The sequence below is a fragment of the Oreochromis niloticus genome, linkage group LG7, assembly GCF_001858045.2.
Source record: "Oreochromis niloticus isolate F11D_XX linkage group LG7, O_niloticus_UMD_NMBU, whole genome shotgun sequence".
Lineage (NCBI taxonomy): Eukaryota > Metazoa > Chordata > Actinopteri > Cichliformes > Cichlidae > Oreochromis > Oreochromis niloticus.
This window is the reverse complement of record NC_031972.2, coordinates 38368119-38394873: the sequence shown is the minus strand read 5'-3', so window position 1 is coordinate 38394873 and position 26755 is coordinate 38368119. Positions and strand designations below refer to the sequence as shown.

At 38.5% G+C, this 26755-nt stretch overlaps 1 protein-coding gene across 3 annotated transcripts in view; it reads right to left on the bottom strand.

Moving 5' to 3' along the window:
• Nucleotides 1-26755, bottom strand: part of cadps2 (Ca++-dependent secretion activator 2) — a 141106-nt gene that overhangs the window by 46134 nt on the left and 68217 nt on the right. For all 3 annotated transcript variants that reach the window (XM_013276593.3, XM_013276592.3, XM_013276591.3), the window contains exons 13-17: nt 21688-21875; nt 11308-11409; nt 3559-3622; nt 2087-2210; nt 1718-1818 (exon numbers count right to left, since the gene is read on the bottom strand). In XM_013276593.3, coding sequence (XP_013132047.1) covers nt 1718-1818; nt 2087-2210; nt 3559-3622; nt 11308-11409; nt 21688-21875 — 579 coding nt within the window. The remainder of the gene's footprint in view (nt 1-1717; nt 1819-2086; nt 2211-3558; nt 3623-11307; nt 11410-21687; nt 21876-26755) is intronic.

Below are 26755 nucleotides of genomic sequence, written 5' to 3'. Positions count from 1 at the left end.
TTCATTCAGCGCTTTAGTTTTCTTAGATAGACTCCAAAAACATGTTGAAGAGTGGATCTTTGAACAAAAAGACTATAGAGAGAAAAAAACAGCATTAGTAAGGACTGATTTAAACACTAGGTTGTCACTCTGACATCTCTGTATAGAAACAGCAACAACACAAACTAGCAAGGCAGCAAGCATGCCATCCAAAGACACAGCAACTGAGTAAACAATTATTAATTTCTAAATTTAAGCTGTGACAGCTTGCGATGGTCTGAAAAAAAAAAAAGGCCTCTAATTTGTAGTTAACATCACATCTGAAGCATCCACCAGTCGCCATGGCAGCGGCAGAGCATGGCTTGTTAATAATAGTGCAGAAACAGATGCCTGAGTGCCATGCTGCCACTTAGGGCTGATTAAAAACACCACATCCCAACACCTAGGATTGATCAGTTTTACACTGTGGCATAAAATTCCATGTGCATATGGGGTGTGGGCGTTGTTTTCATCGTGCCTCTACTGCAGACGTTAATGCAACGCAGCCATTTGCCATGTCATCTGCCATTTTAACATGAGCTGCCAAAGAAGGAAAAGAAAGGAAAAAGGAAGTGCTGTGAAAGTGATCAAGATGCAAATGAAATGATCAAGTGACATGTGGCATCTTTGCCACTACCACTCAGATGACGAAAAAACCCCTCATAGTTCAAAAAGAGTTTCAGAGTTACGCTTCTGCAGTTTGAAAAGACTTGTTAGCGAGACTGAGAACACACAGGTTTTGAATTCTTTCACATACACTACATCAGATGCAGTCGGCTTGGAAGATTTTAAGAACTTACAAGTTTGATCATGCTTCTTCACTATATAATGGATAATTCTGGTTGCAGTGTAATTCAGTGAATTGGTTAACCTTCCAAGGTAAATCTAAAGAACCCTTCAAAATAAACCCTAATTAAATTGGCATGATCATTCTAAGCTGTTCTGTTGATATCAGGATCAGTGTGCTTAGGAGACATCTAAGGCCCTAGAGTGGCACCAGTTGATAGTTTTTAGATCAACCATTTCTTCTTATGCCAATAATTTTATTTATTTATTCTCAATGATCCAGACTTTAGTTTAGATCTTTGGAATCATCCATTTCTAAACTCCTTAGGCTTAAAAGTTTCCTTTTTTGCTAAAGCATATAGTTAGGGCTGGATCAGGTGACCCTTAATCCTCCCTTAGTTATGCTGCAATAGGTGTAGGCTACTGGGGGACTCCCATGATGCACTGAGTATTTCTTCTTCAGTCACCTTTCTCACTCACTGTGTGTTTATGTAGTTTTCTTCACTGAATTATACTTGTTATTAATCTCCGTCTCTCTTCCACAGCATGTCTTTATCCTGTTATCGTTCTCTCACCCCAACCGGTCGCAGCAGATGGCCCCGCCCCTCCCTGAGCCTGGTTCTGGTCAAGGTTTCATCCAGGTAAAAGGGAGTTTTTCCTTCCCACTGTTGCCAAAGTGCTTGCTCATAGGGGGTCATATGATTGTTGGGTTTTTCTCTGTATGTATTATTGTAGGGTCTACCTTGAGGCGCTCAATTTGGAGCTGTATAAATAAAACTGAATTGAACTGAATTAAGAAATTTGCATATTCTTGTCACTCAACACATTCTGAGCTGTCAAAAGTCTAGCAGTCTTTTAAATTGCATCTGAAGTCCTAATGTATTAAAGAAAGGAAAAAAAAGGAATAAAATACCTCAGAGTGATGTTCTTCATTCTGTTGCAGGACTTCGATGCAGAGCTCTCCCAGCCTCATCATGTCCTCCAGTCTTTTCTCTGGAGGTGCCTGATGGTCCACTATATGGGAAAATTCCATAGCAAAGGAGCAGAAGCCACTGCTGATTAGTTTTACACTCAAACATTCAAACATGACTACAGAACATTTCAGAGAAGCCTCTGTTGTGTGTACAGTATGTTGGGTTCTGGTTCAAACCCTACTGACCACTAACAAATCTATCATTACATTATGCATCATCATCTATCATTTACTGTGATCCCGTCTTCTCCCTTCAAGCTCCATCCTGAAGTGACACCTTTTGGTAAAAATCAAGCTAAAAACTCTCACCCTTGATCTTAGCGTATTCAATCAACTGACTGTAGTTGATTTGAGCTGCTTGTTCCAGACACCTCTGCACCAGCTTCTTCATATCCTCTGGAGGAACAGGGGTAGTGATGTCTTTCATCAAAACCTGAAACAACACAAATACCTCATTTAGTTCTTCTTAGAGCTCAAGAGAAACCCCACTCTTGTCAAACCTTCTGTGTGTCAGACGCAGCCAATCAGAGTAAAACTGGTGGTCGAACAGTAGAATAGGCTCCTATGATTGGACATAAAGCCACATAAAGTGAGGTGTTGAGCACCAGAGTAAAACTACGATGTGAAAATAAGTTGAATAAATATGATTTTAGTCAGGATATAATTGGCAAGTTTCTGGGTGCTGTCATGTTGAGCTTTATTTAAATTTCCATGTAGCCATCCATTTTTTTCCGCTTATCCAATTCAGGGTCATGGGAGAGCTGGAGCCTATCCCAACAGCAATAGGTTGAGAGGAGGGGTACAGCCAGGACAGGTCGCAGGGCTAACACAGAGACACAGACAACCATTCACACTCTTACCTATGGGAAATTTAGATTTACCAATTAACTTAACCCAACTAACTGCGTATATTTGGACTGTGAGAGGACGTTGGAGTACCTGGAGAGAATTTGAGCCGACATGGGAAGAACATGCAAACTCCACACAGAGAGGGATGGTGGATTTGAACTGTGAGGCAACACTGCTAAACTCCACACCAGCATATTGCCCTTTATTCAAATTTATTGAACAAATAATTCACATTGGATTATTTTTCTTTAGTTAAAAAAAAATGTGTGATTTGTGGCATGTACTTCTTTCTGCTTCTGAAATAGTAGTTTTTTCTTCTGATATGGCCTAACTATTAGCTTAAAGGCAATAGTTGTGTAAATTTGTGGCTGCTTTGTGTTTGTACATGACAAAGATTTGTTCACGTTAGACAAGGGTTAGCTTTCTTGCCTTTCTAGCAGCAGAAGTCTTCTTCAAGTCTTATTCCCTTGAAAACTGGTCCGTAGTTTGTGTGAAGACATCGATAATCACTTGAAACCAGAGTCAAATTGCACAGATACTGAGGTGATTAAACCGATTCTAAGACAGCTGATAAACAAAGGCAACAAGCTTTCCTTTTCTATACATGTATGTTACATGTTTCATGAAAAAAAATGTGCAGGACATTTGTACGAACATATAAAATACAGTGGTGTGAAAAAATGTTTACCCTCTTCCTGATTTGCTAATTTTTTTTGTATGTCTGTCACGCTTAAATGTTTCAGATGATTAAAAAATGTAAATATTAGACAAAGACAACACAAATAAATACAAAATGGGGGGTGTTTATTATTAAGGAGAAAAGAAATCCAAACCTGGATTATGACACATACAAAAAATAGGAAATCGGGGCAAACACTTTTTCACACCACTGTGCTGTATGTTAAAATATGATTTAATCAGAGGCCAATTACCCGTTCCTGAAGGGAGAGCGTTGCCTTCAGGGCCCCATCTGGTCGTCCAAAGGGAAAGCAATACCTGCAGATGCAAAACGTAGGCAGCCACTTAGAAACAATCTCAAGGACAACTTCATAGAAAAAAAAGAGAAGAAGAAGAAGAATAGGAAAATGCGTTCAGTGGCAGAAAACGGTCAGTTGGCAACAGATGGCTGCCTGCTCTTGTCTAATTACACTGATGAAGGAAGCGTTTCTCACCTACAGCTCCATCGGAGTACAGATGAGGCAGTTCATGCAGGTTTCTCGTTGTTAATTGACAAGTGAACAGTACTTAATAAACAAAGGCATGCAGTCACACAGGTCAGCCATTTATTAGACCAAAAAAATACAGGCAGATGTTTTGCTCTGCTAAGAAGAAGAAATTATGAAACTCACTAAACTAAAATAATATCACATAGGACTTTGTTTAAAGATTCAATTCATACTTTAAGTCACAAGTTCATGATGTTCATTTAAAAGAAAAATCAATCTCCATTAAAGCGACAAATGCTCAAAAGGCCTGAAATGTCTTTGATAAATATGTGTTTTATCTGCAAGCAAGCTCCTGACAGAAAGTAGACATAAGTGGTGACAATGTTTATATAAGTGAATATGGCATATCTGATGAACGAGAAAATCGGTAGAATTTTCTATTTTCTATTCTACTTTAGTCAGGATGGGAAAATGAGGATTTTTAAGTGCTATAGTAAAAATTTTATCAACAAAACCAAAACTATTTAGGAAGATTAGTAGGCTTTCATTTACTTTTATAAAAATACTTTTCATTTCCACTCAGATTTTTAGAACATTTTATGGCAAATCTTTTCTAAGGATATGTAGTGATAAATGTTAAATTATATCTTTATATAATAAATATTTTTTAAAATATTTTTTTAAAGACCATTGAAAATGCAGTGCTTTTATTTTTAATAGTGTAAAAGCTTTTGAGGTATTCATGTTCAAATATATCGACAGATTTCAATCTGGGATGGACCATTTTTCAAGAGACTTGAAAAGTATTTGATATCTGAAGCTAAAATTTCACTGAACTAATTATGATCCTCTTTGGACCATAAATGTCTATTTTATTTTTAATAGTTTTTTTGGCATTTGACTTTAATGAATAGAGACAATAAAGACAGACAGGAAAGCAGAGGAGAGAGAGGGGAAGACACGCAGCAAAGGGCTGCGGGTCGGACTTGAACCCAGGCCGCTACTTTCTGGCCATGCGGCATATGGCTGCCTGCTCACCCACTGAGCCAAACCGGCGCCCCGACCATAGAGCTTTTACACAAATGGGGGAGGGTGGAACAGAATGTTCTAAAACTTGGCTGACTGGGCTGAGATAGAATGACCCTTATATAAATTTAAATGACACAAGGGAAAGAAATTGACGATGAGAAAGATATTTAATTGTTGATGGCACTAGAACAGCACACTTGCTGTTATGACATCTACTAAGGGAGTTTCAACGGCATTTCTCCGAAATTTTACTGAAGTGATGTAAATCATAAGGGTGTAAGCATCATGTTATCATCTTTCTGACCCATTCATCCACTCCAACTTCCTCTGATGTTGAAGCACTACAGATACATGAGGTAAATTTCCTTTGTTTTTCTGGTCGAGACAGTATATATGACAGTGCTATAAAGGTGAGAGATCGTTTCCAGTCTCAGCATGAAAAGCTCTTTTTCATGTCTGATTTTATTTCACTTCATCATCCAAATATTGTCCAAGAAATCTGTTTTGCTTTCCAAAAAGAAAAACAATAACAACAAATAATATAAAAACAAATAGTAACTATGCATTACTATGTACTAGACCAGACAATATAAGTAAGAGACTGCAGGGCTTTCCAGGTTTCACTCAGACAGCCACACTGAAGCCCACTGAGAACCTACACTAAAATTACAGACTGACAAAAGAGACTATTGTGTCAGACTAATTTTCAGTTTGTTAACAAAAAGCTGATATTTTTCAAATAAAATAAACGATGGTCTGCCTGTAAAATGTGAAACCGGAGGAGTAGAACTGATTATCAGTGATTCAATGTAGGTACGGGGGCAAATTTTATAGTGAAAGGAAGTTAAAAGACATTAACAACTCTGACTTAATCCAAACCAAACTGTGGAAATCCATCTCTTTTCTGGGTGACATTTGCATAATCCCTGCCTTGTCTTGGCCATTGTTTATCAGCATTAGCCTCTTGTTTAGGTGAGTTAGTAATGACTCCTGCTGATCGACCCCCTCCTCCCGGCCCCTCCTGTGTTCTCTGGAGCCAGATGGAGGGCCCTCTCAGACATGAAGGGTTTAAAGAGATGGGTTTCAGTACAGTTAATGGCACAGGTCCATTCAGATGAGTGTTGCTCAAGGTCTTGGGGCTGGCGCTTTCACACCATCCTCACAATGTGCTCAAACAGCGGCGGCACTGCTGAATGGCAGCACGCAGATTCAGGGAGGTCTCATCAGCTGCCATCAATACATGTCTTGCACCTGTTGCATGTTGCCGATGGTGCTAAAAATACCCCGACTGCTTTCATTTATGAAAAAGAAGATAATATTTTTATTTTTGTTTTACACATTTTGGGCATTTTGTTTTTTGTTTTTGTCAATTTAGTTTTAAATGTTTTTTTTATTAAGTTTTAACACCCCCACCCTCCCACAACAGTCCATCCACATAGTTGGCAAATCCACAATAACAGATTAAGAAAACCACACATTGTAATAAGAATAATAATGATTACAATAGTAATAAAAAACAATCCTACTGTGTAGTCCAATTTATGTATGCCTTTTTAAGTTAGCCAGTTAGCAACAGCCATCAACTTAACAATCACAGGTATTATTATTATTTCAACAAGTTCCTCAGAAATAAATGACCTGAACCTAGAAATCAATTTACACTCCCAGAAGCAGTGAAAATATGAACAGCACTTAATGTGCAGAGGAGAGAGAGAGCAGTTTATGTGTGCAAAACAACAGGAGTGACAGAGGAAAGGAGAATCTAATACAGAGTTTCTTTCAGTCTATTGCATATGAAGGTAGATTTGACCAGGGTTCTAGCTACCTGCCAGTCATCCCCTACATATTCTGTGTCTAAATCCTTTACCCACTTATGAGGAGAAAGAGAAGGGAGTAGAATACAGAAAGTGCTCCAAGACAAAACTCTCTATTTCTCGATAGGGGTGTATAAAAAGTGCAAATATCCAAAGAAGCGTTCCTTTGGAATTCTAAATTTTGCCTATAACTGTTGGCTCATCTCCAAACAGGTCTCCAAGTTCATGAATCCCTCTGTCCCACCATTAATACCATTAAAACTGTTATATAAACAAGGATTGAGCTTTACCACTGGACTTATATTACTGACATCACAAGTGACCAGACTCCATGGTGAGTGTGGAGAACAACTCCACGAATTAATACACGATTCCTTTTAAGATATGCATGTAGCTAAGACCAAAAACAGCAGGCATGGCAAACCCATCCATGGACATCCATGTCTGTATGTAATTGTAAAAGTCTAAGCCTCTGTTTAGGTTTTTTGCCATCCTGGATAAAATTAGAGAAGGCCTTTTCTATATCCTGAATTTTCTTCTTCGGCAGCTACAGAGGAAGCATCTGCAGAGGGTATAAAATACGAAAGAAAGTGGTAACTCATGCCATCGTTCAAGGTCAATTTTAACTGCATGCAATAAACTAGAAGAAAATTAAGCTTCCACAGGTCCACATGTTAGGTCATATTTTAATTCCTAAATATGTAAATCCAGATACTGACCGACTGAAGGGAATATTGTTCATTATCCCCCACATTTCCAGTAGTGTGGCCTGAGACTGACTAAAGTTCACTTTTTAACGGAGCCTAATTCACTAAAGAGTGTTAGAGTAGCCACAATTGATAATCAAGGAGAGGACAAAAACAAAAGAATATCATCTGCATAAAGAGCAATTATATTCCCCACTGATATACCCCTCACATCAGCACACGACCGAATTAGCAGAGCAAAAAGCAGAGGACTGAGTGGGCACCCCTGTCGGACCCCTGTTGCACCAGGAAAAGGGTCAGAATGTTGACCATTTGTTATAACAACAGCTCATGATAGATGGTTTGGGCACATTTAAAAAAATTCCCCCAGCCCGAATCTCTCCAATACATCAAACAGGTAGGGTCACTCGACCCTGTCAAAGGTCTTTTTTTAGTATGTAGAGAAACTGTTTCTGTTTCTCCTGAATAGAAAACTGCACAAAATTGAAAAGTCTCTTTATGTTGCTGGTAGTAGTAAACGTATGGGTCTGTAGAAGCCACATAGATCAGGGGGTTTATTCCTTTTCAAAATAACAGATATATTGGCAAGGTTTAAGATCTGAGGAAAGTGACCTCTATTAATGGAGAACATAAGTACATATTAGTGACAGGGCCTATAAGTATGTCACTAAATTTTTAAAATAAAATTCTTTAATAAAATTTTATCAAGGAATTTGGCTCTGTCCTCAGCAGAAGACAAACATTCTGAACTGTGACGATCTCTATAAAATAATTTCATTATTTATTTCATCAGACTGAAAATGTCTAAACCCTCTTCTGACTACAAGAAACTAAATAACATTTTGCTCAATTCTGCCTCGAGCAAGACGTTCAAGTAACCGGCCTGTTTTTTTGCCCAACTCAAATAATCTATGTTTAGAAGAAATGTGTGTGTCTCTGCTTTCCTAGCTAACAACTGGTTTAATGCAGTATCCAGCTGTTTTGCAGCAAACCTGAGCGGGATGACTTAAGTTGAGTCTCTAAATCATCTTAAGACCATCTCTTTTCTGAGTGGAGGTATAGTAAATGATGGCACCACGTAGGTATGCCTTAGCGGATTCCCATAAGGTGGACAGGCTTATATCTGGAGTTTTAATCTCAGTAATAAAAAGCTGCTAATTTGTGGTAATGTATTCAATAACATTATGATTACTTAGTAAGGTAGGGTTGAGTGGCTAACGTATACAGCTTGGGTCTTTGTAAGCAGGGGAAATAATGAAGCTGATGGGAGAGTAGTCAGACAGGAGTTGGACAACTATCTTGAAATCCACAATCCTCTCCAAAACCATTTCTGAGGAGAAAAAAAAAAGTCTGTTCTAAAGTTATGGTGGGGGACGGACAAGTTGTCAAGAGGTTCACACATTTTCTAATTTTTTTTGGAGGGAAACAGTAACTGTCTGCTCGTCTAAAGGAAGGCAGCAATGTAAAAGACTAACTCCTTTGCTTCTTGAGTTATATGATGCCTGCCTAGCTCCTTTGCAATTTAATATAGTCCAGATCTGAAAAATGAGTTTCTTGGAGAAAAGCAATTTACCATTTTTCTCTTTCTTAAGGAATGACAGGATTTTTTGGTGTTTGACGACATGGTTAATGCCCTTCAGATTAAGTGATGGAATTTTAATATCACTCATATGTATTATTTTTCATGTAATCATGAAATTAGTAATCGCACACATGCAGTGTAAAAAAGCTAACACAGAAAACAAGACCGTCCCTAATAACCCACCGCACAACCACAAATCAAACCCCAGCATTAAACAGCCCCACAAGACCCCACACAAGAACAGAAACAAATAAACACAGAATGGGATTATGACCTCTTGGGCAAGTGAAGCCAAGATCCGTCCCTCCACCATAAAGAGAGGACCATATACCGCCAGCAGGGGTATCCCACTCATGATGTTAGTTCCCCACACACTCCCACAACCTGGCCAATTGGCAGTGTCAGTGAATGCAAGCCACAGTAAGTCAAGAATGATGTGAGAATTAAAAAAAAAAAGCAACATAAAGAAAGAAAGGGGGAGACAAAGAGAAAAACAAAAATAATAAAATTATTAAAATACTAATGTGTTAGTACGGTCCAACACTGCTTACTCGTTTTGTAATGCAGTGCATCTCCAAAGGAAAAGAAAAAAAAAAATCGGCATAGCCTTTTCTTATCTCCTTATCACAAACAACTGCAACTGAGTTTCACTCAGAACACTGAAACATTTATGGATACTGGATTCCTCTCTCTATAAGGTGCTCACACGTCCCGTTAAACTGCCGTCTGGCCTCACTGACCTGCGTCAAAACATCTTGGCAATGTAAATCTTGCTGCCTTGAAATGACAGGTCGCCTTTCTCCCTGCCCACTGATAGCATCCTGCTTTTGTCGCTGAAGTTGTGCAGTTTGATGATAATAGACCTGTTGTAGTTTTTCATCAGGGGGCCGAGGCTGATTCCTTGTTTAGTTTCCAGGCTCAGCATCTTCCGAAGCCAGGTTTCAAAACACTGGATCGCCTGTTTTCCTTCTGTGCCCCAAGTTCATTATCAAGTTCCGTGACTCTTCCCTCCAGCGAGACTGTGCAACGTATGTCATTTACAGTTCCTTATTGGTACTGTTTCGAATTTATATCAGTGCAAGTCAAAAAGCTGCTGGGTCAGCTTTTTGACTTGCACTGACAATCCTACAACCATGAGAGAAAATGATGACAAACCTGCATTCATATACTAATGAACAAGGAGTGTAAGGTATCAGTGTTTCAATGTGAACTTACTACAGGAAGTGATTGTTACATGTGAAAAACTAAATTGTTCTCAAACGTGATTCATGCATCCAGTGTTTGGGTGGGTCATATAAAATCTTGTGAAAAAGTATTTCTCCCTTACTGATTCCTTTTCTGTTTTCTGTTGTATATTTGTCGAACTTACATATTTGAGTTCTTCAAATTAATTTTAATATTAGACAAATATTACCCAAATAAATACAAAATGCTAATTAACCATAGTTAATTAATGATTTAACGTAAATTAACGAGGATGAACCACATTTTTTTTGGAAAGCTGACTTCAATTTCACAAGCCACACCCACCCTGAATACTGCTAGACATGCTAAATCAAGAACTCACTTAAACACAATCTGTCTGACAAAGTGAATTAGGCACAAAAAAGATCTAAAAAAAAAAAAGCATTGCATTATGCTACAATCGAAATAAAAAGCTGAGAAACAAAGTCAATGACATCTATCAGTCTCAAAAGCCATTCCTAAGACTTTATGCTGCCAACAAACCACAGTGAAAGCCATTATCCATAAATGAACAACTTGGAAAAGCGGTGAACCTTCCCAGGAGTGGCCAACCTAACAAAACTACTCCAAAAGCACATTGATGACTCATCTAGCAGGCCACAAAAGGCACTAGAACAACATCTAAATAACTGTAGGTCTCATTTGCCTCAGTTCAAAGTTAGCATTCATGATTAACAATAATCAAAAAGAGAATGGGCAAAACTAGCATCCATGGTAGTCTTCCATGGCAAAAACCATTGCTGATCAAAAAAGAACAAACAGGCTTGTCAATCAGGCAAATACATTGTAAAACTGTCGTACCCTACCTTAGGTTAAAGTTTAACAAAGTAGTTTTGGCTCCTAGGCTTAACCAATGAGCAAGTGAAAACTAGAAATATGAAACCATCCATTTTCTGCCACTTATGCAGGAGTCCCAGTCCTCCCTCTGGCCTCTAGCTGTTCTGGGAGACACCGAGGGGTACCTATGCTAGCTGAGAAACATAATCTCGTCTCTGGATCACAGGATCTAAATGTCATTGATCAGTTCAGAAATTTCATGACCATATAAGACTTGACACTTTCTAGTTTTAGCTGAAAAAAATAAATCTTCAGAAACAAATATACTTCTGTTGGTCTTAAATGTGAAGGTGTTACATACCTAAAATGTGTGATCTGGTTCTCCAGCAGAGCAATAAGACGACTTCTGATTGCATCAAACTGCTCTTTTTCCTCCATGGTCACTGTGCCTATCCCATCTGGCCTGATGAGAACGAGAGGGAGGGAAAAAAAGAGACAGACTCACGTTTACATAATGGTGACAAATTACTGCTTGAAGGTAGGAAGCAGCTGGCGTTTTTAGCATGACCAACTGATAATGAATAATGGAGTCTAGATTTCATGTAAAAAGCTACGGTCAGAGTTCGCCACTGTGGGTAGCTCTGCATGCTTGATTTGACATTTGAGTCTTATGTTTAATGCCCTTCCTGACACGATCTCAAAGGACCTATTACTTGCTAAGCAAATATGTAAACTACTACACTATACATTATAAAACTAAACTTGAAGCTTGAAAGCTAAGCTTGTTGTTTGCCTTCTACAACGTGGTTAGCATTGTGAAAGGTTTTAAGACGGTAAAATGTTCCCAATGGTTCAAGATTAAAAAATAAAGCTGGAAATAAATAAAGTAAGCACAATAAGTATCAGCATGACTAAAGAGAAATATCAGACAACTATCCATCTATACTGTCCTGCAGCCTCAACTTCTGGATGCCAGACGGAGATGGGTGCCAGGTCACCTCAGGCGTAAATGATCTTCCCACAGCTTCATTTTTATCTTCCTATGAATTTTACTTGTTCAAAATAATGGTACGTTATTGGCTCAATGACCCACAAGAAGTGGTGCTGTGTGTTATGGAGAGATATCTCCACTCTCGTCTCGTCTCTTAAAAGGACAATGTTTTTTTCAGATGAAACTCTGCAAACATAAACTAAGAGAAAAAAAGCGTTCTCCTGGCAACACTTCCAAACATATCGTACTTGTTCAGTGTTTTTCTAATGATACTTTCATGAAATAAATAATGCCATGGTGTAATATTTTATGTGTTGTTGTGTTTCAAGGTTGTAGTTTAATAATAATAATGATAATATAAACCACAAAATCTGGTTGAGACCAGCTGAAATTTTTGAGACCTTAGAATTTAAACCTAACTTAATTCAAAACCTTAGAAGTAAAAGTGGCAGTACTGTGTAAACTGTAAACTATACTATAATTCTTAATCATCTTCATTCTTCATCAAGACAGTCTTAAAAAGCAAAAGATTTTTATAACTAAGAACTCTACACCAGCTAAATGTCTGAAACATCAAGACTTGAAATAAAAGCAAAATTCAACACCATAGAAAAGAGTCAGGGTGCTTTTTCTCTCCTTGGCTTCTTTTTTCACTCTGGCTTGTTTCACAAACAAACAACAACAAACTGATCAGTCAGCCAATTTTTCTACCATAACCTCAAAGTTAACCAATCAAACGCTCAGACTCGTCCTGCTCCTCACAATTCATCTGGCTGTCAGCAGGAGAGTTGACAAAAAATGTTTGGTGAATGCTTCATTAATGTTTTTAAAGCCTTCATTCTGTTCTTGCCTTGGTCTGAATAGCAGTTTGTTAAAAAAAAAAAAGAGGGAAAAATGCAATCAGGACCCAGAGCAAGCAGCCTTGACTTTCTGGGCTTTCTCTGTGCCTCTGAAAGAGAAAAGAACCCTCTCTAAACGGCACTTGTGGGCACCGGAGGGAAGAAGCAGGGAGGTTGTCTGTTAATGAGTTGTTCTTATAAAAGCTTTCAGTGGTTTAGCCCATGACTGCTGCATGTTGAGTACCAACAACTCTGCTGAGCTCTTCATTGCACATCATGACTCTCCAAAGTTGAAAATAATAGCATGACAAGAAAGCAACAGAGTCTCAAAGAGAGAATTGCGGATACTGAATCATCAAGCATTAACCTCCTGTGAAGCATAAATGTGACAATAATAAATTTACTTTACTTTGCTTTACTCAGAAAAATGTTTTTCTACAGCAGAGTTGTGGAAAGGACACCAGCGAACACAATGATGGAAGAAAACAAAAGAGAAATTAAACTAAATGACATTTTTATTCTGTGTTCAATAGTGCCACCTGCTCTCTTGTAGAAAAAAATATGTTTAATTTAAAAAAGGAAAGAAGATTAAATTCAGTATATAATATGAATAATATGAACATAAATGTTTCATATAATATAAAATATGCAAAACTACTTCGCATTAAAAATAAATACTTTTAAATTAATAAAGATGTCAGTAATTACTTATAGGGGGTTCAAATTAAACACATTTAAAAAGATTTTTTTAAACTAAAATAATTACATTAATTAATTACATAACTTTTTTCTTTTAAAGCAAAGACATCCAAAGTTAACTAAAATCAGATTCAGTGTTATTCACAGCCCGGAGAAGGTGGAGGTTGCAGAGGTGGTGGTGGATAACAACAGGACGTTGTCATGTATTGTGCGAGAACATCAGCGCCACTCTTCAGCTCCACTCAACTCAATTCAATCAGTAATGAGAAGCAGCTTTCTTTGCACAACAGCACTTGTTAGCACAACTTGTAAACCCTGTTGTTCCCCAAATCTTTCAATTCATCACAACTCCCCCACCGCACTGCTCACAACCTTATTTAACAAGCACCAGTTAATCCTGAGGGAACAGAAAGCAGAGCCATTGTGAGGGGGGCGTGTGTGTTCACTCATGTAAAAATTTGCTTTCATGCTGAAGAAGCCAAGGGTCTCACTGCACAAATGAAGATGTGAAGACTGTGATGGGAGCAAGATGCATGATAGAGGGACTGCCTGAGGCTCCAAGCCCCCACGGTTACTGCCAGCTGTTCTGTAATCTGAGTTGTTCATCTTGCTCAAAAAAATCAAACTGCATCCCAGAGTAAGATGACAGAAAATAAAATTGTCTGAAGAGTTTTGCAGCTCTTGTCTTTTTTGTAACAAAGGTTTCATATGAATAGGTTGAAGGTCAGGGATTATGGTTTTTTATGTTGAGTTGCTGTTTTTAACATATTAGACATCTATCTTTGTGCATAATTTGTCATATTTGACTATAATACACAAAATCTCAGGAGCTGAGCAACAAATCTCAGCACATGGATACATTTTAGGTTCCTAAAGGTTCTTATTTAGATATTATGTTGTCTTCATACTGCCAAAAAGGCAAAACAGCCTCCACTATTCTCCATCCGATGTAGCTCAGGAGGTAGAGAAGATCTGCTAACTGGAAGGTTGGTGGTTCGATGCTCGATGATAGGTACATTTCTGCATGCCTGAATATCCTCGGGTAAGACTATGATCCCCAAGTTGCTCTCAAATGCTCTCTTTAAAATAAATGTGTGTGAATATTAGCTAGCACTTAGGTGGAGAGAAAAGTGCTTGTATGAATGGGTGAATGAGACATGTTGTATAAAGCGCTTTGAGTGTTCACGTAGAGTAGAAAAGTGCTATGTAAGAAAGAGTCCATTTACCATTTATAAAAACATCGTATCTTTTTTATTTCACAATACTAACATCTAATTTACAAAAGTTGAATTATGCATGTTAGTTTGCCTGGAAACCAACTTGCAATTGGTGGTTTACAGGCAATATTTTACAGGCAAGGGCAGGTAAATTATTGCTTGCATGTCTATATACACTACCGATCAAAAGTTTTACAGCACCCCAATTTTTCCAGTTATTTATTGCAGTTCAAGTAGTGCAAGTCCAATGAATAGCTTGAAATGGTCCAAAAGTAAGTGGTGAACTGCCAGAGGTTAAAAAAATGTAAGGTTACTCAAAACTGAAAAATATTGTACATTTCAGAATTATACAAAAAAAGCAACACAAAATTGGTTAACAGTTCAAAGCTGTTCTGCACCAATGGAGGCTGATCGAGCCTTGAAAGCTGGTGCTACTAATTCCTGCAGGTTTTCCAACTTTTCTGGTTTTCTTACAACCCCCTCTGTCTGCAAAAAACCAGTGTTGGAACACACTGTGGTAGCATACCATCAGTGAGCATCAGGTGAACAGCATTGTGCTGCAGAAAGTAGTGTGTTGCTATAAAAATGGTGAGAAAAAGGCAGTTAGCAATGGAAGAGAAACAGACCATCATAACACTTAAAAATGTTGGTCTTTCCTATAGAGAAACTGCAAAGAAAGTCAAAGTGTCAGTGAGTCCAGTTTCCTTCAGCATCAAAAGGCACTCAGAAACTGGGGCAAACTCTGATAGGAAGAGGTCTGGCAGACTCAAAGCCACAACCTAACCAGAGGACAAGTTTCTGAGAGTTAACAGCTTGTGTGATAGGCGGCTCACAGGACAACAGCTTCAAGCACAGCTTAATAGAAGTTGTAGTAAGCAAGTCTTAGTTTCAACTGTAAAAGGAAGACTTCAAGCTGCAGGTTGACGGGACGAGTTGCAGCAAGAAAAAGCCAGTGCTAAGATGTCAGAATAAGACAAAGAGGCTTTTCTGGACTACTGAAGACTGGAAGAAGGTATTATGGACTGATGAATCAAAATTTGAAATCTTTGGTTCATACGCATGATTCTTGTATGCTGTTGAGTAGGCGAGAGGATGGTTCCACAGTGTGTAGCATCAAGTGTCAAACATGGAGGAGGAAGTGTGACGGTCTGTGGCTGTTTTGCTGGATCCAGGGTCGTTGACTTGTACAGAGTGAGAGGATCCCTGAACCAAAATGGCTACCACAGCATTCTGCAGCGCCATGCAATACCCTCTGATATGTGCCTAGTTGGTCAGGGGTTCATCCTACAGCAAGATAATGACCCAAAGCATAAGTGCATGCTATGCCAGAAATACCTCAGGAAAAAAGAACGAGATGGTGAGCTTGAAAACATTAAGTGGCCAGCACAGGCTCAAGACTTAAACCCCATTGAGCTGGTTTGGGATGAACTGGACAGAACAGTGAAAGCAAAGCAACCTACAAGTGCCACACATTTATGGGAATTTCTGCAAAAGATATGGGAACTTTCTGAAGAATATTTGATTTCTATTGTAGAAAGAATGCCATGAGTGTGACCAGTAGTGTATATATCCTGATGACAGACACGTTTTGTACCTCCTTCTCTGTTTAGGCCTCCACTATCTCGCTGTCTCCCTCCTTCTCCTCTTCTGTCCTCCAATTGTGTGATGCTCAACTAATTTTTGAGCATCACACACAGGATGTTTGTAATTTAAGATGAAAAAATGGAAGAAAGCATTTTAAGTTTAGCAGTGTTGTGCAGATGACAGAAAGGATTCAATCACAGTCATTTAACGAGCACACTGAAGGGTATATCCTGGTTACAAATGACTTCAAGATTCCTTACAATGTCATTATATACAGAGGCCAAGGCAATGCCATCCAGAGTAGGTACCTGCTTAGAAACCATGTTTCTAAGATTTTCAGAAACAAGTTTTGTCTGAATTCAGAAAAAAGAAATCAGAGGTCCAGACCTTTAGTACTACTTCCAGCAGAGAACCTTGTGGAAAAGGAAAACGATAAACCTCCGTGTGTAAAGAAAACTCCCTGCATGAGAATGCTTTAGAGGAATTACTTTAGGTAGGAAAGACCCTCAAAACTAACTCCAGTAAGTATAAGCAGTTATTCAAGTTGCTGTTCTTAATGATATCTGTGTCCTGAGCCACAGCGGTACATATAAATGGGGTAGGTTGCATCAGGAAGGCCATCTGGTGTAAAATCTTTGCCAAATCAAACATGCGGCTCATCAAGAATGAGATTTTCTTACTGGATCGGTCAGACATAAGTTAACAACTGTTCAATTCTTTCCATTCTGGTTGCTTCCACTAAAAATCTTACCATCTCCAGCTCTGCTATTTCCAAGTCAGCCTCCCGTCTTTTTGTTATTGCCACAGTCTCCAAATCATAAATCACAGCATGTTTCACTATTATTTTATCAACGTTCCCTTTTGCTGCTGTCCTTCTGTCAAAGATCACCTCTAATATATGCCTCCAATCACTGCCTACACTACTCTACACTAGGCACCCTGCCTACACTCTCTTCTTCACCTCTCTTGTGCACTGTCCATTGCTTTGGATAATTGACCCCAGACACTTAAACTTGTCCACCTTCACTACCTCTACTTACATCTTTACTTCACCTTCTCATTCACACATTTGTGTTATTTTTCTCACTTTTAGGACTGTATAAAACAATCTGGTTAAAAAGTCCACCTGCCCTTCTCCTAAACATCTCCATACCTCCTCAGATATGGAACCTGGACCAAGTGTCTTTCCACTCTACATCCTCTTGATTGCTGTACTCATTTGCTCCTTACTAATCCTCTGCACTTCCTGATTCTTTAATGTCCAGCCTGACATTTTTTGAAGGCCGCATTTGAAGATCGATTAAGCCACATCGAGGCAACTGTAAAATTCCAAGGCTCCTCCAAATGCAGTCTAAACAGTCTAAAAAAAGCGATCAAGGAATAACATTTCACAAGTCGTTTTACATTAGTGACAATGGTGAAACAGGTCCCATTGTTTAGGTTTTAAAGCTTTACTTTAAAACCTAAACAATATGAAAACTGACTTTAATATTTCAGAGTTTGTTGCAATTTTATGCGTAATTAATATAATAATATTTCCTATTTTTCATTTACATGAATATCACTTTTAACGTCCTTGACTAAAGCAGTTTGCTACCAAAGTCTGTTTGGCAGTATGAAGCCAGTCAAGTGCTCCCATAACTGTCAAAACATTGCCTAATTCAAAACAACTCAGACAAAATAACTGATTTTTTTCCAATCAATAAGGTTGAATGTGAATGCACCATGCCAGCAGATTTGTTGTCTGTGTGCACTTTCTGTAACATTTCCATGAAAACTTTACAACAAATAAAAAAGCAAACACAAAAGCACAGAAAAATCTCTTTTAAATGGGGTCTTTAGTGGTTACTAAAATCAATTCAGTGAGTTGGAAGCTGACATATTTTTCTCTGATACTCACAAAGAGCTCATCAAGAGCTTTCAAATGATACGAGAAACTGAATTTTCCCAGCAAATGTCACTCAAACCCTCTGAATGAAATTACAGCTGAAAACAAATCAGACGGGGCACAGGTTGGCAAGAAGCCAAACTCAAAATGTGCCGAGCTGAGAGAAACACAACACAAAGCGGTGTTTGGTTTGGTAGCACTCAAGGCAGAGTGTGGAGTGACAGCTTGTCGGGGCTTAGATGTATTGTTGCTGCTAAATGAAGCAAGTGCAATGGAGGCGAGGCTGCTGTCAATGCTTCTCCGGGGTTGGGGATGGTGATGGGGAGATGTATCTCTGTAGACTTCAGTTTGTGTGTTTGCTTTCAGTTTGGCTCAAGTGAAAACAATAAGTACTACATCTGCCTGCGGGATCCAGCTAACCCTCTGGCTCTTTAGTGATGATGTCAGTTGACAACAGTTGTCATGAGTCGAGCTTGCTGAGCGGCATGGCAGAGCACTGGGTGTAGATGCCACTTCACCTTACATTTGTAGAAAGGAGATGAGGCCGAGTGGCATGTGATTCTGTTTGTCACCTACCTCCTCCCCCATTTACTTCTGTGTAGATGGAGAGGATTGTTGTTTAAAGGGTTGGGGGAGGTAAAAGCTGCTGTCACATCCTGTGTTGCTGCGGTGTAGATGGCTCTGAGAAGAGGAGATCGCAACTGACAGGTGACTCCCGCTGGCTCTGATAATGCTCCTTTAAACTCGATCCTGATTCAAATCCATCTCATCAAACTTACGCAAACCTTCAAACAAGTCATCTCACAGTTCCTTTGGAAGTCGGCTAAAGTTCGACTGCTTTATCAAACACACAGCACAAGCTATTGATTTAAAGGTCAGACACAATTGATTATGTTTTATTTTACAAAATTTGTGTAGTGTCGTGTCACTTTGGCTCCCATTATCATAAGGGATCAAGCCTGTTAATAAACACTTCCACGAGGAACTTAGCTACAACTGGGAGGATTAAAGATGTCGTAGCTTAGACACTTGCTTCTTTGCTTTTTTTGATGCAGGAAACCTCTTTATTCCAAAGATGCAACCATTAGCCCCACAATGTTCACCAGATTTAGATGGATCCACTCTGACTCTGTCATAGCAGACAAGGTACAGCTTCCTGACACTGCATATCAGGAAGATGTTTGCAATGTTATTTTTGTAAATTGTGAAACGTGCAATATTTGCTCACATCTCTTAAGACTAAAAGGTTATTATAAAGGCATTAACATATAACTGAAAACTATTGTTTAATCCTGTAAGCTATAATACTGTTTTATAGTTTCTTCACAAAGTCTGTAAAGCAGGAAAATTAAACCTTACTAAATTGCTTGTTGTTTTTCATTACTTAAAAAAATAAAACACGGTCACAGAGAGAGTCATTAAAGCCACTAAAATAGAGACATAATCTGCAAACATGTTTCCAATTTGCCATAAAAATGAAAAAAGCCACTAAAACAATAAAATGATAAAACGATAAGACATGAGAAAATAACTTTTAGTTTGGAATTAAATTGTGAGAAGAAAGTAGGTTAATGGCAGAATAAATTATCATTCATAAAGGAGAGAAAAACTAGCTGTTAACAAGAACTGTTAAATCAAAACTGAGGTGGAGCTACTATATAAAACCAAAACAAGGAAAAGTATATAAAGAGTGTTCTGGAAGTAAAGATGAAGGTGTGAAGTTGACTGTTGTCAGTGCATTAGCCCCACAAGTGGGGGATTAGTGGCAGAAAGTATTCCTGGTGGAAAGAGTGATGATTGGACAGACTTCAGTGGACATGTAGGTGAAGCGAACACAGGTGATGATTAGGTCTTGGGTTGGTATGGTGTTAAGGTGAGGAATGTGGAGGCAGATGAATTTTGCGAAAAGAACAGAAATGGCTGTGTTAGTGAGGGAAACTGCCAAGAAGATATGTAGTGTATCCTGTGGACGGAGGATAGAAGACAAAGCAAAGCGAAAGTGGGATAGTCGAAGAGATGAAGAAAGTAGACAAGACGCTTATTGAGTTGAACGTGAGGGTGAACATAAAGAAAGGAGTAAAGGACTTTTATTGACTGGTTAGATAGAGAGATCGAGCTAGAAAGGATGTGCAGCAGGTTATAGTGGTTAAGGACTGAGATGAAAGTGTACTAACAAGAGAAGAGACTGTGCTGAGAAGATGGAAGGAGTACTTTGATGGGGGAGATGAATGAAGAGAATAAGAGAGAGCGAGCAGGATGGATGGAGAAAAAACAATGACTCAGGAGGCGAAGAGGGTAAGTGAGGTGAAAGTAAGGGCAGCTATGAAGAGAATGAAAAGTGGAAAACCACTGAGAATATTCATGAATGCAATTAAGTAGGAGAGCATCTGAATGCTAGGGTGAGATGGAGGCAGCTGATCCACTGTGGTGAACCCTAAAAGGACGAGGTGAAAGAACAGGAAGAAAGATTAGTGCAAAGCAAAAGAGTACGATTGCTTTAAGAAGTCATGAAATATGTATTTATATAGCTTTTCAGAGATAAGAGTCACAAAGTGCCTTACAAAAGCTAATATAGAAAGGTATAATTAAACGGGAACACAAATTTTATAATGGGGAAATTAAAAAGGAAAAGAAGCAAAAATAAAGCCAATATAAAAAATAAAAGAATAAGGGAAAAATACAGAAAGATGAATAAAAATGACCAAAACTGAGGTGCCTTTAACAATACTTAGAGGAAAAAACAGCAGCGTCTGTGATTTTAGCAAACAATTAAGAGGAAAAAAAGGATTTTTGTTCATATTCAACTACTGAAGCTCTTTAACAGCCATAAGGAATTGTGACTCTGGTTCATCAGGAGCAAAGATAAACATTGTGATATCATAAAACACACACACAAAGTTCACAAAGGGAGTTAGGGGTGGGCTGGATGTGCAGCTCCAGTTTGCTACCAACACACAGTGCTGGCATTGGTATACTTTAATCCCTGCAGTCCCAAAACCTAACATCTTAGCAAGCACCAGACTGTTTTAAACTGAATTATCTATTCCATATAAATATTTGGCATATCTGAAATTCCCAAATAGAAATCTTGAAGAACTGTAAGCTAAAACGCATGTTAGAGATTTGATTTTAAAGTTAATATCTTCTAGTTTCCTAAACTATGCTTATTTACCATGTGGGTAAAATAAAAGCTAGCCCTAACAATACCACTAAGTGATTTGCCACCAAGTGAGTGGATGTTAAGTGATCAACAATCACTTTATGCCAGACTACACTGGACATTTGTGTCTTCACATGAACATCTGTGCTGAGTGAGCATATCACAAATACATGAAAAGGACTTGCAGTCTGTTCACTGGGCTCCTCTCAAACAGTGTTATTGCATATATTGCTTATTTTGTTTAACTGATTGGGTGTAAAAGATTTGTTACCGTCTATGCTCTTATTTAGACCTTTTTATTCTGTAGAAATGAGACAAAGATCTCCATGCCTGTGGAGTGCAGTTACTCTAATGATTAACTACCTGTTTCCGTGGACGTGGGAGGCGCAGAAGGCATAGCTGTAGTGTAGCAGCATTGGGTCGACGAGAGCATTGTTCTCCGAATAATCCATCAGCTCCTTCAGGTAGCTCAGATGGCGGTGGCAGCCTCGAACACCATACCGAGCACAGTACTCATCCAGGACAAACACCTGACCAGGACTGAACCAGCCCTAAAGATAAAATACAGGCACACCAGGCAGATAAGTTAAAATAAACCATCAAAGATTGGCTGATAAAGTGCCAGACCTTAGTGATGTGCACGAGTTCAGTGTTATTTGGACTAATTTTGCCTTCTTGGAGAACTTCCACAGATTAAACATTTTTTTCAAGTCACCTTACCAAGTCACTCATCTTATCAAACTTAACACCTGCTAGATGCACAGTTTAAAATGATATAGAAATGATTTTCAAAAACAACAAAAAACCCCACTGACTTCAAATAATACAGAGAAATACTTTGAGAAACATGACTGAAATGACTTCTCATATTTTATATTTTAGATATAGATAATTATAGATAATTTTTTGGGCAGTTGTGGTGTCTGATGATGACTCATCTGATGCTTCTGCTACTTTAGGCTTACCTGCAGTTTTTCACAAACCTGTCCATGCCTTACTAGCAGTGTAGAACAATGCAATAGTTTTATTTTTCCTCCTTGCACCTCCCTTTATAAAACTTTTTAAATTAATCTATAGACTTTATTATAATCATTTCAGTGCTTTTCAATCGTAAAACAATAAATTGATGTTTAATTCTTGTAAATATTCTTTGTTTAACAAACATGAGTGTTGGGATCCTTATAGCCAAAATGCATGACTAACAATAGATCATTTATGTGAATGATTTTATTGCTTTAAGAAATACAAACCTATAACCTATGACTTAAGAGAAAAACAGTTTGTTCCAAAGTTTAGTCATGGCTGAACAGCCTCTTCACAAATTCCTGTAACTGTGGGAGACGCAAAACAAAATGCCACAATTAGGCGCTACAAACTCAAAAATACTACAATTAAAAACCAGTCTAAAGGTTAACTCTTCTATTATTAATTCTCTGCTAGAATTTAAAAAGAAAAAAAAGCAGGAGAAAGGTGTGGAACAACTGGAACATCTTGAGATGTTCATTAGCTCAGTCATCTCGCACATAATCACTAAATTAGGCATGAAGCTTACAACAGTAATTAGGATTCCTAACAGAAGGAACATTAACAAATTAGCGCCTCTAGTGAGCTGACAGTTACCCCCCCAACACACACACACACACACACACACACACAGAGCTCTTCGCCAGGCAACAAGCAACTCGGGAGAGAAGACAACCAGGAGAGAAACAGTTTCACCTTTAACACAGGTTGCGTCTGTACTGGATTACCTGTCATTTGAAAGTCAAAAGAGTCCGTTTGTATAGCAAAATGACAGTGGGTAGATCAAATGTTTCTTTTAATAAAATAAAGTGATATTGTCTAAAATTCAAATACATGAAATTGTAAAGTGAAGGTTGTTCTTTTGTTTGATTGTTCTGCTGTGAAATAGTTTTTCTTCCAGCACAGCCACTTTAGGATATAAAATGTTACAGAAATGTCATGACTTTATTCTTTGATTTCAAAGACTCTTTGAAAAACTAGGCGAGAGATCACTGGTTGAAATACACTAAATCTTTTGTGAATTAAGAATAATGGCATTCGTACCTTGATGATTCTGTAACTCACTTGGGAAGAATACTTTTTTCAATGTTCATTTAAAAAAGAAAAAGGTTCCAATCTGTGTTGAGTTTGCGTATTTGCATATTGTTGTGATTAAGCTGAAAGAGGCAAAGAATTATGCTGACATTCAGTGTTAAGACGTGACTGATCTTGAAAGAAAAATCAAGAAGAATGAGAAAAGGCATAAATTAATGGTCTTTCCAAAGACATTTTTTACTGGGAACACTGATGGTGGACTGCTCTGTTATATTCACAGATAACACATTCAAAAAGGTATGTATTTAAGTATGTTGAGTATGTACACAAACGGCAACCGTTCCAGAACTTTTGGCCACCACATGCAGCCATTTATTCGTCAAGTCTCTGGAATAATGTTCAAAGAATACACAGTGTCTAAGTGGGTGCTTGGTCACTAAGGTTGAAGCCACTAGGCAGTACCTTCAACAAGGCCAAACAGAGTACTTTCAGTAGGGAAGCGTTGATCCTATTTGTCTGATCCATTCATTTCAGTTCTACATTTTTCCTGTTTATGTCACCATGCAACAGCAGCAGGTAAGCAGCATGAAGGATGCTTAAAGGGTCAGCAGTTTGGACATACTACACCAACAGCTTCTACATGGTTTTATCTTGTAACCGGTATGGAATTTAGAGTAGTGAGAATGAATATGAGGTAACCTCTCCTGCTAGGTGCTAGATGTGAGAACGGGCAACTTCTACACCACTACTGCTCAAAGTGAGCCTCCTAAAAGTATTGGTTGAACCTAAATTTGAAAATTCACTTTGAACACTATTCAATTCATAAACCACAAAAAAGAAGGATTTTTTTTTTTTACATTTCTCCAAAAGAAGATGCAAGAAAGACTTAAAAAAAATCTGCTTGAAAGATCATTTAAGGATTTGAAATGAAAACTACTTCCAATTTTTTATTCAGAGTCTAAGTGACATGCTGTTTCTTGTCAGGTTTAACTGGACCTGGCAGAGCCCCCTCACCCCCAACCCACCCACCCAAACTCTCAGTTTGTTTGTCACTTCTTCAATTTCTTCATTTTTCTTTCCGTCTGTGGACTTGAGCTATTAATATCGCACCACGGAAGGAGAGAGAGAGGGTCTTGTCGGCAGGCGTTAAGCGACAAGATGTTCCTCTGTGACAAACAGATGGCACACTCCAGTCTTGGCACTAACAGCTCAATTAGCAGCTAACGAGCCGACTGCCTTGTTAGCTCCATCAGCCGTGGCTGCCTATCTCCATGTCAGAGCGCCAACGTCCGCCACCCCCTCTGAGGGATGACATGACCCATGAGGAGTCAAAGCAGTGTGGCAGCTCTGAAGTAGCGAACAGCTTGGCTTTTCATCACCTTACTACAGATGGAAAGCTGAGAGTAAAATGCTAAGGATTTTTTACCTCAGGGTCTTGCTGACTTCTTTTTGGCCAGTTAGGCCATTTTTTAGTCCAAGAATTCTTCTGACCCCACCAGACAGAGTAGTCACTTCATCATGCAGATTTACATGGCATATGCAGAATTACATGCTCTACGTAGTCTTCATCAAAAATATCACTGTCTTTGTCTCACTGGGAATCCAAAACAAAGGCAAGACATGGCTGGTGTTTAAGCACTACTGTTTAGTTTCTTTAACCTGTAGATATGCTTGTGGATGCCTATCAACAGCAAAGTGAAGCTGAAATGACAGCAGATCAGCCAAACAGTCCCAATAGAAGGTGTACAAGAAAAAACAAGAAGAGTCTTTACATACTGGATTTATTAGTTTTAGTGATTCTTCTCATAATTATTGACATGCTACTTGAGGCCTGTACCACGAAGTTAGTTCAGCATACCCGTGGTATCATTCGTTAATATGGATTCACTTACCCTAACAGTGGCAACCGGTCACATGAAGCTGGCTATCAACTCACTAACTTTACCGAGGGTTTCCCCTGTACGTTCACATAAAAGGGGTGAAGTTGGCAGAAATGACTAATCACAATTATGAATAAATGTACTGGCATTAGAGTGACTGATTTTACAAAGGAAGATGAAACTATACTATGGGGAAAAATCTGAAGAGGTTAAACAAGTAATATGACCATAGAAAGATAACTGCTGGAGACCAAGCAGATGTGTGTGAGAGGAAAAGAGAAAAGCACTGTAGAGTAACATAGCATTAAAAGTTTGCACTATGAGGGCTTTGGTCAGTAAGACTGGAAAACAGCTACTATATTAATAAAGTTTAGTCTATCTGAAGCCTGGAAAGAAAGCCAACTTACAGTCTGTATTTTTGTTAACTGCCTTATCAATATCACAATACTATCGCTTAGACATCTGATAGATTTTAATCAAGGATTTCATTAAATTAATGTTTAAAGGACAGTTTTAGTTTTTATTCTCTCAGCTGCATGCTCAGTGGTGTTTAATAGTTTGACAGTAAAGAATAAATATATAAACAGAACACAGGTTTAGTCTATGTGGAAATTTGATACAAGGTCAGCATGTCACAGTGTAGGTATACTGCTTTAAGATCATATATTATTGCTCACAGAACACTAAAATTGTTCCTGGGTGAGAGAGGACAAAGGGCGATTCTGACAGGAAAAAAAATAATAGTAGAAAAATTTTTAAAATCCACGTCTCCCTGCCTGAGACAGGATCACCTGGTGCCTTAACCAACTAGCTATAGTCAGACTCACCACAGTGCACAGTCTGCAACCAGTTTCCTGGAGACGTGTTGGACTCTGTTCAACTCAGGATTTGCTGTAGGTGAGAGGGAGCAGGCAGGGGTAGATATATTTGTACGCTACATGCACACTGGGGTTTTCCTTGGTGGATGAGAGGGTTGCTTCCCTGCGCCTCCGGGTCAGGAAATGGGTCCCTAATGTCGTTTGTGCCTATATGCGCAAGTAACCAGACTTCATAGAGTCACTGATGGAAAAATTTGGGTGAAGTTAGACATTCCACCACATGTCTCGAGGTTTAAAAAGTGTCCACTTCCTCACACATAACTAATGGCAGATTTAATGCAGCATTAACTGAAGCTGAATTTCTGAGAGGACTGAAAATTATAAGAGTATTCTGGGGCAATGCTCGCGAACTGCCTGTAATATTGTTTCCAGTTTCTACTTGATATCTCAGTTTGTGTGCTATCAGTGACACAGCTGATATCCACAAAATAAAATAAAAGTTTAATTTAAATTTTTTTTAAAAAGCAAAGCTACATATTTAAATCATATATTTAAATCAAATGATGACATCTGGCTGTCAGGATCTGGGCAGACTGTTCGTGTTTTTGTGTCTTCTGCTGCAGGTGATTTGGTGTGCAGACACGCTGGGGTCCGAGTACTAATTTCTGGAAATCA